This window comes from Calypte anna, chromosome 3 (assembly GCF_003957555.1).
Source record: "Calypte anna isolate BGI_N300 chromosome 3, bCalAnn1_v1.p, whole genome shotgun sequence".
In the NCBI taxonomy this organism is placed as follows: domain Eukaryota; kingdom Metazoa; phylum Chordata; class Aves; order Apodiformes; family Trochilidae; genus Calypte; species Calypte anna.
Window position 1 is genome coordinate 36,384,403 of NC_044246.1, and position 13,664 is coordinate 36,398,066.

Consider the following 13,664-nt stretch of genomic DNA (forward strand, 5'->3'; position numbering starts at 1 on the left):
CCCATCCCTTCCAACTCTTTATCCTAAGCATACTGCTAGCTTTAAGAGCTGTATTTTTGATGATGATAATGATGATACACCTTTCATTTTCAACCTGAAAACTGTATTTCTGGCATAAGTTTTGAATGGCTGAAGCATGTGAACTGTTCCTTGTCCCTCCCTTCATTATCAGGCTGGCTTGACTTGCTCTCTTCAAAAGGGCTTTTTAGGTCACAGCTTAGTTTTGGCATTTCTATTTTCTTCAGAGGTTCCAAAAGGAGGGGCAAAAAAGAGGGTAATAGGACCCTTGCTGAGTCAGGAGCAAATCTGCAGTGCAGACTCCACAGAAGGAAGATGTTGAACTCAGAGATCTTACAGGAGTTGTACTGCAAGGGGCGTAAAGCACGAGATCAACTGATCCAGCAACCCAGTGAGAGGAAGAGCAAAGTACAAGTTAGGCTCATCAAAGATGAGCACTTCAGGCAGAAGTTGGGGTTTTTTGAAATTGCATATAAATAAAAAACAGGGAAAAAATAGCTAATTTTTTACATTTGTGCTTTCAACCCATTAATAATTCTTCCACAAATGTCAAGATGAATACAGACTATAATACTACGTATTTTTCAAGATACTCAAAGATAACTAATATAGTGTGTGGAAAAATAAACTAAATGTTTCTTCTCTTTATAGGCTTATACTATACACAGAAATTTAGTATTAATATATATTACTTTTATGCTAAATATGCAAATCATATTCAAATTGTATTAATTTAAAACTAATAACAATTTCCATAGTCTTGATTAATAAATCATTAACCTACAGTGACTTTGCATTACTTTTTCATTTCACATTTATTTTAAATATTTTTGTCAGTTTTAGAATTTACTAAATGCTTTGCAAGTGCTAATTACTAACAAATGATTGGAGGCCACTGAAATAAAAAAACCCACCTCATACATATATACATATGAATGGACAATGGACAATTGAAATCTCTTCTTCTATGCCTAGATAATCAAAGGACAAACTACCTTTTGCATTTACCTAAAAAAGTAAATTCCAAGACCCCCCCCTCAAACTTATGTTAAGAAAATACCAATTTTCCCTGGGGAAAGCATAAACAGAACAATCAGTATCAGTTAACTGAGTATCTTAGAAATACAGCCTTTATTGCTTACCCTCAAGAAAATTTTTAATAGTTATTAAAAAATGGTTATTAAAAAAATACTTAAGATCAATGGTTCTAAAACTACAAATATTTCAAAATCTGATCCTGGATATATTAACCAGAAGCAGAGGAAGAAGTTAATTTTGTATTCAGGATAAAACAGTGAAATCTTTTAGCCAGTGGCTGAAGCAACCACTTAATAAGTTGAAAGAGTGCTATTGAGACTTCTGAAAACCATAGGTGATAGTGGTTTTAGCTAGGGTTACAAGTGCAAAGAACTGAACAAGTGACAACAGCAAAAAGCACATTGTCATTTAAGTGATGTCTTTGAAAAGAAGTTTTAAACTGCTGTTGCAAAAAAATAATCCTGTTTTCATGAAGAACATGGAATTCAGCAGCTTGCATACCCTAATGTCAAATGAAATATTCACATATGTAAAATATTTTTCCATATATATTTTATTAACACTATAAACAATATATCTTCTTTTCATATATGAGACAGTTCGTACCTGACCCTGAGGGACTTCATCTTTTTTGTCTCTGTCCATCATAGGAATAGGTTGGATTCCTGTTTTCTTCATTTCATCACCCTGGAAAAAAGCAAAGACAGAGATTAGGGAAAGAAAAATGAAGGCTACTGGGATCCAAATTGGTTTCCACCAATTGTATGTCAATCTAAAAATCCAGAACTTAAAATAACATGTGGTACCAGTCTAAGGCAATCTCAAAACTGCCTAAGGATAGGCTCATTTTATGCATTCACCTGAAAGTTAATGTTAAGAAGCAGAGTTTGGATTTAAGTCAATGTACACACATTTTCCTTGTTTCCACGGGCATCTGTAATAAAAAAAAACCTGGAAGAATAAAACGGAAGAAATCGGTTCATTCTATCCTGTTCTATTCATAGTTAGTATCACCTTTTGAAACATTTTCAAACCTGTTTTGAAACCTGCTTAAAGTGCTACTGAGTTTGTGTGGCAAGGTTTTGGTGGGGGAGGTGCTACAGGGATGAATTCTGTGGGAAGATGCCAGAAGCTTCCCCCATGTCTGACAGAGCCAGTGACAGCACTGAGAGGGCTGCTATGGGGAAAGTTAACTCCATCCTGGCAAACCTGATACACCTTTAGTAAGGGAGAAAGTTTATACAGGATAGCAGCTCATACAATATTTGTATATTTGTGTCCTTTAATGCGAGATTCAGTTTACAGAGGTTTAGTTATCTGAAAGCTTAGGACATGCCCTAAATTGGTGTTCTATGTTTCTGCTACAGTTCAAAGAACATATTAGGTTGGAAGAGACCTCCAAGATCATCCAGTCCAACACCATAAATGAACTACTAAACCATGTCCCTAAGGACCAGGTTCAAACATCACCTCCATGGATGGGGACTCCACCACTGTCCTGTTCAGGCCATTCCAGCGCCTGCCTCTCAGTTTAAGAAATGTTTCCTAACTTCCAGCCTAGACCTCCCCTGGCACAGCTTACATCCATTTCCTGTCACAGTTCACCAGGGAGATAAGGCCGTTTCCCTCCTCACTCCAACCTCCCTTGAGGTGGTTGAAGAGAGCTCTAAGGTCTCTTCTCAGCCTCCTCTTCTCCACACTGAACAGCCCCCCCAGCTGCTCCTCACAGGACTTTAGCTCCAGGCCCTTCATGAACCTCATTGCCCTTCTCTGGACACACTCCAGCACTTCTCTGTCCCTCCTATAGTGAGGTGCCCAGAATTGAACATGGGACTCAAGATGCAGCCTCACCGGAGCTGAATATAGAGGGATGATCACCTCCCTATTCCTGATGGCCACTGAGTTCCTAACACAAACCAGGGTGCCATTGGCCTTCTTGGCCACCTCCACACACTGCTGAAGTCGACATATGAAGTCAACTGTCAACCAATACCCCCAGGTCCCTTTCCAACTTACAGCTCTCTAACCACACTACCCCAAGTCTGTATCTTTTCATGGGTTTGTTATGACCCAGGTACAAGACCTGGAACATTTGGCCTTGTTAAACCTCACACAGTTAACCTTGGTCCATTGGTCTAACCTGCTCAAATCGCACTGTAAGGCTTCCTTACCCTCCAAGGAGCAACACAGCCACCTAGTTCTGTGTCATCTGCACATTTATTGAGGGTTCACTCAATCCCCTCATCCAAATGATTAATGAATATATTAAAGAGAACAGACCCCAGAACTGAAACCTAAGGGACACCACTTGTGACTGGCCACCAGCCTTATGATGGAGACTCCACAATCTCTCTGATCAACCTGTGCCACTGGCTGACCACCCTCACAGAGAAAAAGTATTATGTTTAGGTGGAACACATGTACTGGAAACACAAGTATGTTCTTGTGTTCAGGATGTGCAAATACCTATGTGATACACCGTGGCAGAAAATACTGTTTTTATCCCTACAGTTATGCTCACAATCATTAAGTTAAAGATGAAATTTTAAGCAAATAATTTTGTCATACTTGCAGTGCAGCTGCAGTAAGTGGCTTGTGAGTCTCTTAAAATACACTGTAGAAAGGGTTTAACAACTGCCTAGTGTCTCACAGAAAAAATACAAGAAAAATGTTACACAAGCTTGTAATCCTATATAATTGATCAGTAAACATATTATTTTGCCTGAGTTGTAGCACTGTGGGAAAGCTTCATGCTTCATGCCTTGAATGATATCAAGGCAAATCTTAGCTGAAAAGACTTGCAATACTGGGCTTCCTTCTTTCAGTGACCTGATCTAGTGGGAAGTGTCCCTGCCCATGTAGGGGAGTTGGAACTAGATGAGCCTTAAGGGTTCCTTCTAACCCACACCATTCTCTGATTCTGTGAAAATAGATCAGTGTGGCATACCAACACAGGTGCTGCAACACAGACAAAATATTATAAAGTGCTCTTATTAAATAATTCAAGATACTAATATTATGAACACAAACAATGATAAGAATTAACATTCTACCCTACTTTCAGAACTGTAACATAGACAATCTAGTCAAATATACTTTTCTGGAGGGTTTTTTTTTTCCAATTAAGTAACAATTTCTGCACTGAAACACAATCTATAAACTTTCTATTGGTTTAGATGTCCAATTTCCAGAAGCAGCTAGACCCATGTTTGTATTTGGCTCACAACATATGCACTTCTGCTGTGTATCAATTAATCTCTTCTTAAAGAAGATCCAGTAAAACACCAATGACATATTCCAATTTCTATCAATAACTTATTTTATTTGTGCTCCAGGCAGCAGCAATATAACAAGATCCATCTTCATTATATAATCCTTGGATTCAAGCTAAAACCTGGGCAGGCTCAGTCATATCCACAATTCCATCTTTACTGTTGCTGAGTGGAAAAAATCAGTTTGATCATTCCTTTCCCACTGAGTTCACAAGATTTGCATTAAAAAGTCTTTTCACTTGAATGTAAAAAAGTTGAGTACGTAATCCATGAGGAACATCAACATTATACTTCCATTATATCACTCATAAGAACATGCATTTGCTGACATTATTAGGAAGCGAGTGCTGAACTAGACCTTTGAGCCCATACAGTGTGCATTTTTCAAATATTTTATTGTAGTCCAACTTGTTCATGCAATCATGTGAATACAAAAAACACACACAAGCCACGCACATATTCAATTTTAAAATGAACATGCAACAAGCAGGACAAAAACCTCCATTTGATATGCATGCTACAGCAACTCTGGAGGCCTGATTCCCATTTTACACCTGTGCAAAACATAAATAAGCCCACTGAATTCTGCAGACTTCCATAGAGCACAGAAAAGAACAACACACTTCAATACACGTGTAGTAGTAGTACTTCTGAAAATACAGTATATCTTCTAAGGCTACAAATTTAATTCCATGCAACACCTTCACAATGTTTTCTTTATTGCAGTCACCTTGGTTTTTAAAATTAAACTATTTGAAAATTCATTCCCCAGTGTAAGATACATGAGATTCCATCATTATTTATGAACATGATTACATTAGTACAGCTCAATGCTTTGTTTCAATTCTCAGGAATTGAATAATCTGATGTTGGATTAAATTTCAGTATATTAAAAAAATCAGCCTTCTCCCAGACACATTTGTTGAGCAGGCTCACAATGACAATACAAATGGTTAGAGGAGGACAATTATAACGTCTGTCATATTTACATAAGCATTTCCTGGACTCATACTTAAGATTTATAAGTGTGTTTCAAGACAGCTGACCTAGAAGTTGCTTTCATATTCTGCATTTTTAGAATACAAATTGACCCTTCACAGAACAACAGTTAGTGACTCAAAAAAACCTTGTGGATTTTCTTCTGTGTTCTGTTGTTTGGTCACTTTGTTATGACATACTTCCTAAATTCATCTTTAATAGAGAAAAAATGCTGCCTGAAAATTAGGAAGCTATCTTAGGTCTTTAACTAGCTTGGGAGTAAACAACAAACAACGTGCATGCAACTCTTTAGAACATAAAGAGTACGTAAAGATTGAAAAAAACTTACGGTTGTGGGGTTTTTTCCTTCATGGATATTTCCATTTATAAAATAAGATAAAGTAAGCAAAAGAAACACACATACCTCTGCCCAGAACTCCGCATATATATCATTTGCTGTCAGTCTTGTTACTGGCCACAGTTTTGTTACAGAACACAAATCACAAGCTGTCATCATCAGTCCAATCACTCTATCTCTAAAACAAAATTACATTAAACTTTTAGTTTGGTAAAGAACTAATGATCACATTGCAAATTCTTTATTTGCCCTTCCTCAGTACAACCAGCAGTGAAGTATAGATAGGACAAATTTTCTCCCACCTTGCTTATTCCTTCTTCCCTTGTTTATTCATAAAGCACAACACAAACTGCAATATAATCCCTGTTGTATTCCTTGCACTGCTTACAACCAGATTTCATTGACCATCTATCATTCATAGAATAATAATCAAGGATGCCACCTGTTAAAATGCTCTTACATCCCTCCTTAATTTCCTGAAAATACAGTGTGTCCATAAAAAGAAAGAAGACACATCCTATAGCTGCATTTCTTTTTGTTCCACCATAAGGAGGACAAACTACTTCTGAGTCTATCTCTAGGTACTCTGTCACTGCTTTGTTGGAATGGATTTGTACCCTGATGGAACAATAAACCTAGTTGTAACCCTGTCCTTCCTGTACACTGACAAACCTGTTCTTAGGTTTAATAACCAAATAATCAAACAGCACCAGTAGTATTATAACCATTATTAGAATAAGGCACACAAACCCCCTTATTTTAACAGTTTTCTAGCAATTGCCTACTATCCAAATCTATGGTTTATGAATCCAAGTTTTATTAAAAAAAAATGGAGAATTCATTAGTGAATTCATGCTTTCCACCCAGCAAGGAACAAGATGAGACTTAAGGACTCTTGTATCTGTTTTGGTAATGCCTGTTCCATGAACAAAACACACAAGCATGCCAATTTGATGCCAGTCCTTAAGAGACAACTAACAGTCAAAAATACGAGGCAAAATAAACAAATTACACAATGTAATCCATGGGTAAATGGTGAAGTACATTTTCCCTGAGTTAAGAATGAGGATTCATCAGCCACACAAAGGCCAAATTTAGTATTCCATTGCATGTACACATGCTAACTGGAAGTTCTGTATTATTTAGTCCCATTGCAAACTGCTATCCTATCTTCAGGTACATAGTTTTGCACTGAGGGCAGGTAAGATAATAAAAAAAATACAGAAATAGAATATTCTATCACACACTAAATAGTTTTTATCCTGTTTAAATTTTATAATCATTAAATACAAAATTTCTGGTAAATTTAATTCTGATATTATCAGGACCAACCATATATTTGACTTTTTAAGATGCTGCGGTTTATTCAACTCTAATAAGCTACAGTTCCATACTGGGAAATAAGCTTTATAAAACTGCCCTTCCTATACAGTTGTAATAATTTATTCAAAACTACTGGCAAATACTTGTAAAACTCTTCAAAATGAAGACCCCAGCACCAAAGATACTTCTGAAAAGACATCAGAATCATGACTCTGTATTTTCCAATATCACCTCTCTAAATTTTTTCTTGCATTAGATTAATGACAGGATCCACTTTGCAGCAAAGCAAATCTGAAGGGCTTCATGAGCCCTTTAATGAAGCCTGTGACCAGGCACATCCCTCACCTAGGGTGCACTATGTTTTGCTTAAGTGGACAGTCATGTATTTATTCCATATGAATACACGCACTTGTATATTTTTAAAAATTAGAGCTATCTTAATTCATAAAGATTTTGATCTGAGAAGATTTCTTTCTAAAAAAGCATGTTGAAAAAAGGGATTTAAAATATCTACTTAAAGGTAAAACTAAGTAATTATTGCACTATAACTTTTTCCCCACAACCTGTCTGTACACTAACTTTCCTGTGCAGACAATCTGTTATTGAGCAGTGCAAATACAAACCAATGGAAATCATTTTACACACAGCTGGTCATGTAAGAAAATTACCATGTACACAGAAGGGTTTTGGGATTTTTTTGAGAAAATTACGTTTTTATTTCTAGGACTACTGCCACAGTGAACTAATACTGGTTTGCTGTTTTACCTGTGTGCTTGGTTCTTAAGGTTTAATGCTCCTGTCTGATGCAGCTCTTCAAGCTGTTTTCTGTTTCCAAAATAAAGAGCAAGGTCTGTGGCAATGATGGCTTTCCGGATGATCTCAAGTACTTGCTCATATTCACTGGAGCTCAGATTGGAGAAGACATTGTGCCCTTCCAGCTATGAAAAAGTAAAAAACAAATAAAAAGCACAAGCTCTAATTCCGAGATATTTCAGTCTTTACTTCACCAGACAGGTTACAACAGTTCTACAGCCAAATGACAATTTTCAGTGAAAATTCAAATGCTGACAGCCTGAAATTCCCATTTTTATATTTCCTTTGTAAATACTGCTATGAAGCATATGACTAAGCCACTGATCTGGTTTGGGGACTACTTCAGAGTCCTAAAGGTATTAATAGAGAAAAATGCTATCTTTTTCTTCTCTGATTTATAAGCACTGTAGACACAGCACTTCCAGACAATATTAGCTTGGTGACTTATGATTCAATCCTGATCCAGAGCACTGCACTTCAGAGTTGCTAAGCTGAGTGCTTCACTCTGAAGCATAATTTTGATACTGCATAACACATAATATGGATAAGGAAATATCCAAGTTGAAGTATCAAATTAATTAGGTTTTCATAGTGTTCCAAATTTCCTGATATATTTTTTCTATGAAAATAGAGATAATTATAATATTTTAATGTATGTGAACAGGTAGGGAAAAAAACCTGCTTTGTTCAACCATAAGTTGACTGACTTGTAAACTAAAGACAATGGTTTCCACTAGGGAGGCTCTGGCAACACACCACCATCATCTCTCCTCAGTTACCACTATGTATTTTTGTGCATTTAACTGACAGTATCCATGTACTATGACTGCTCATGAGAATCATAGAATCATAGAATCATAGGGGTTGGAAGGGACCTCGAAAGATCATCTAGTCCAACCCGTTCTCTAAGCTTTGGAAAACAACTTGTCAAAAGTCTTCCTACTGTTGAGAGGAAACAGAAAAATAAGAGCAAATAAGCCAGCCATGTCAAGGTGTGCACATTCACAAAAAGAAAATATTACTGAAATACATCAAATGCAGATGTTTTGACATTTAATTGGTGTTTTGAGTCTAGCTCATTAAAAGTTTCCCCGAGTTTTGTCAAGCATTTACATAATTTGTTGAAAATAAATCCTCTGTGGTACAAACAGACTTGGTTTCTCTCACCATCCTGAACATGAACATCATTTTCCAATATTTTCACTTGGATAAGTAGATTTATTTAGAATAATGAATAGAAAACATAATCCATCTGTGTCTCAATGCTCTTTCTAAGTCATAGAAAATGATGTTTAAAAAAAGTTCAGAACATTTTAACCCATCATCAACACTTTGGGAGCAGGAAGTGACTACTGCTACTTCTCATGACTCAAGATTTTGGGGACACTTTCCTTGCCTAATCTATGAGAACAGGCTATTTTTCCTAATATCGAAATTATCCTTGAATCTATTCTTCTGGCTTTGGAAGCTACAGAAAGATCACTGTGACAGCTTCTGTTAACACTACTGGGAAAGAATTGATTCTGTTAAATACTGACAAAAGCTGCCAGTTCTGAGCACGTCACTTTGCTTTTTGAGTAGCACATTAAGAGGACAACTTCTAAGATTCTATTCTTTCCCTGTTGAGCTAAAGCTAGTGAATGGACTCCTCTGTATTCACAGGTATGGTGCACACTAGAACTGCAGGTATTTGGGCAAAGCAGCTATCAAGTTTCAGCCAGTGAAAAGTACTACAGCTTGCATTAAATTAAAAATCACAGAGATAAACCCTAAAAGGCTTGGTAGGTTTGGGGTTTTTTCTTCTGGTTTGGATTTTTCTTTCTTTGTTTGCTTGTTTTGGCTTTGGTGGGGTTTTTTCCAGTTTTTCAGTTGGTTTGGGGTTTTGTTTAATTTGGTGGTTTTTTGTGTGGTTTTTGTTTTGTTTTATTGTGTTTTTTTCCACAAGTCCAGGAATTCTGTTAGAATTTTTGATTCAAATGAAAAGTCCTGCTATCCATCACCCATGGGCACCTGGGTAGCCAGTATCTGAATTTACTCTATAGCCCTGACCACCTATCTCTCTTTTACTCACACAGAAAGCCAAGGCAAGGAAGTAGCAGGGAAGCTAAAAGGTTAGCTGCTTTCTTGGCAAATGGGATTTTCACTGATTACAACATTTCTGCAGGAAAAATGCAAAACAGTTTTTGATGAATGACTGAAATCTGCTCCATGCAGTCACAGAAGGGCAGAGAAATGTTAGTGACTGAGGAAGTTGCTCACTGTGCAAAAATTCACATGAAGAATGAACACTAAAAATCTGATGCCATACCACCATGAAGGATTCAATTACACCCTCCTACATGGAGGAGCATTCAGAGATAAAGCTTCCATTCTCTGATGAAATGTGTATGATACCTAAAACCATAATCACAAGATGTGCTTCTGAATACAATACAGAATATATATTTTTTCCTACATGGTGATTAGGTATTTAAGAAAATAAATATCTTCCCCCTGAAAGACCAGAAAGAAAGAAAAGTTAACAACAAATTAGTGGCACAGTAGCATGGTGAAGCTGTGCATGGTAAACTAAAATGAGAGAGTACAAGTATGTTATGGGCTGGCAGTGATTTTATCAGTGAGAGCTCTCACTCTCCTAATTCAGCATGGAAAAAATTTTCATTGAGGAGAAAACATCTGTTTGTCAGTAGCACACTTGGATTTCCTAAAATGCTTCTGCATGCTTTTAGTTTCCCATTCATTAAACAGACATTACCTCACATTAGGAACACTTTTTCACAAAATATTATCTAATTCAGGTTTTGTTGTTTGGCTTTTGTTTGGTTGTTTTTTTATAAATTGCCAATTTCTGAATAACAAAAAAGCACATGCTAACAGAATGGAACAAGTCTAAACTTTTATGCGTGCAAAATTGACATTTTCTCCTTCATGCCACACGGTCACAGAATTTATTACAGCAGGTTTTAGAGTGTGTGTGTCATGCAAACTTTTGCTAAAAGTTGAATTTTCAATCAGAATTTCAGGATGGTTGAAGACTTTGTTGAAGCACATTACATGAGAAATATCTAAGATAAAAAACATATTTTCATTTTCGAAGTTCGTATTCCATTTGATCAGAAGAAAACCCCTCACTGACTTTAGAAGCTAAAAGCTCCAAAGGAAGGACACAAGCAAAGATCTTCAAATACAAAGATTTTTTAATAAAATCAAGATGTTGAGAAAGCTATGTTTTCCACTGTTAATGAATGCTTGTCTTGCTAATTTTGGTACCAGCTTGCTGTAATAAATCTTCTGTTGTTCTAAATGAGCACTACAATGCAGAGATTAAGCATGCTTGAGAAAATCTACTGAGTCATAATGTGACTCCTGTTTCCACCACTGGACTCCACTGCACAGAAGATACAATTTCAATAATCCTACCTGCAGGATGGACACAGTCTGCGAGAAGTGGTGCTGTTCCATTGTGGACGTGGAATAGAGAGCAGCTAAAGGGTGATCAAATTTCTGAAGATAGCTGTTGCTGTAACCTCTGTGATCCAGGTCATGACACAGGCATGCAACTAAAAGACCTTTTCGCTTTAATTAAAAAAAAAAAAAAAAAAAAAAAAGAGAGAAAGATATAAAGATGTATTTCCTGCCCCTAGATGTCACTCTCTTCCCAAAAAAATGTAAAAGTTACACTATACTTACACTGCCTTCAAAACATACATGGAGAAATATTCTTAAAATTTGAAGAAACACAAAAGTGAGGATGTGCTAAATCAAAATTCTAGATCTAGTTTTAATTTAAATATTTTTATATTTTGACTATTAAGAATATTGTTGCACGATCACATATTATTGAAGGGATTTTGTTTCATGAATAAATCTCAGTTTTAAACAGATAGTCTGGTTATCCACTGAATCCTTACCATGTCTATTTAAAAAAAATTAAAAGTGCAGTTATTAAGGGAGTGGAAATACATAAGATATGTGATCTATATGATCTGGTGAAGGCAGCTGCACTGAAGTCTAATGCTAGACCTACCTCTGCAACACTCCTTGAAAACACTGATCAAGTCTCCCAGGTGAATCTTTTCCTAGGAAGTCACTAATGTGAGCCACAGAAAGAATGGTAATTGCAAACAAGGTAACAAAAAAACTGATTTCTTTGTTTAATTAATTCTTAATATCCTGAAGAAACCCAGTCCCTGAAATCTCTCTCAACACACAAAATACATGAACACTTGAAAAAGTTTTTTCACACAGCAGGTGCGAAGCAGTCACTGTTGGCATGAAGTATCACAAAAATGTCTTTATAGACTTAGCAGCTCTGTCTAATAGTTGGCTATAATGAGTGTTCAACAGACAAAAATAAGGCTATACTACATAGCAGGAAAAGAATAACAATTAACCACCTATTCTGTGAGCAACATTCAACCCGTATATTGTACTGAGACATGACCACAATATGACCATGGAAAAACAACAAGGTGGTTGTTCAGGTGTTCAGAATTAAGCCTGCAGTAACCCTAACTATATTTCTGATTTTGAGATCTCCACTTTTATTTTGAATCCTTCACTTTTATTTTTTAATGGTGTATTTTCAATATTGCATCTTGTGAAATGAGTTTTTAAACACACAATAACAGATGATGCAGCAGCACACATCCATTCAGACCCTCATCAGAAGTGGAACCCTTAGGAACATAACACACACCTATAATTAATTACTTTAAGCCATGCAGTAACAGCTGTAGGGAGCTGGTATCCCTTTTGACTACTATGAAGGGGCAAGACCTGTGACTTGAAAAGCAATATCTGACAGCAAAAGAAAGGTGATTCAAAGAATCTTTTGTGCTAGATATTGGTTCTACTGGATATCAGCTTTTCTGTCCTTCCCTCAGAAATTTAATTCACCTTTCACATTCTTTACAACCTGTGTCTTTTTCACTCTTGCAATTCTCACCAATCCGTCCCTTGTACCTGATGCTTCTCCTTGTCTAGTCTCAGTCCCAGTCTCCATATACCACAAAGTCGTTCTTTTCTCAGTCCTTCAGGATTATAAAATGATACAATGCCTAATCCCAGTGCTCTTAACCTTTTGTTTATTGTCCCTGCTTGGATCTTTGACCACTATAAACTGCTGGATCTATTTGACTCTAAATTAGAAATCCCTTTAGAACTGTATACTTCTCTTCCCATCTCTAAGTCTATTGAGGTTCTTGTCACCATCTCTCACCTCTGACTAGCCCATCCTAGTTGCCATAACTTTTCCTTAGCAGTTACCTGAATTCTTGTTGGATTTTTCTCTAGAAAGACGACTGCTAGAAAGTGCTGAAACACAGACAGGGATATGGTATTCAAACAGGTGAAGGATGGCTGGAATTTGGTAGGGAACTGTTTCCATCTTTCTTAACAGTTTACTCTTTTGCTCCCTGTCTTTCTTACTCCCTTACTCCAAAAATATGGGGTTTGCTATTTGGTTAGTACTGAATATTATTAGAGCTTTAAATATTTCCTGAGGCTGCAATACACAGATTTTTGTTGTTAAAAGAATACTGATTTTTTTTCAAACTTGTATAGCTTTGCCAATTTCCAGCACATACTTGGCAAATGTCACTTCCCTTTTCAGTTTCAATTTTGAACTCCTTTGTTTACAGCAGAATAAGCGAGATCTTTTCAAATGAAAGGTGACCAAATTTCTTTTTACTATTTCCCACAGAACAAAAATTAGATCTCTCCCAGCATGTTCTTTTAAAAGAGCAAAACAATTTTTTCTGGAATTTCCATTAATGAATCAGAAGAAGTCATGGAGCTTCAAAAATCACAGCCCAAATGGCTAATATTTGGCAGAGTTACAGACAATTGAAAACAGGTTCTCC

The 13,664-nt window shown here is 36.5% G+C and overlaps 1 protein-coding gene across 2 annotated transcripts in view; it reads right to left on the reverse strand.

Annotated features, from left to right (window-relative positions):
- The window catches only part of PDE10A (phosphodiesterase 10A), a 180,374-nt gene that overhangs the window by 12,417 nt on the left and 154,293 nt on the right, over positions 1–13,664 (reverse strand). The window contains exons 17-20 of one of the 2 annotated variants that reach the window (XM_008504991.2): positions 11,221–11,376; positions 7,753–7,925; positions 5,731–5,842; positions 1,663–1,743 (exon numbers count right to left, since the gene is read on the reverse strand). In XM_008504991.2, coding sequence (XP_008503213.2) covers positions 1,663–1,743; positions 5,731–5,842; positions 7,753–7,925; positions 11,221–11,376 — 522 coding nt within the window. The remainder of the gene's footprint in view (positions 1–1,662; positions 1,744–5,730; positions 5,843–7,752; positions 7,926–11,220; positions 11,377–13,664) is intronic. The other variant, XM_030448590.1, reaches the window with a different exon arrangement.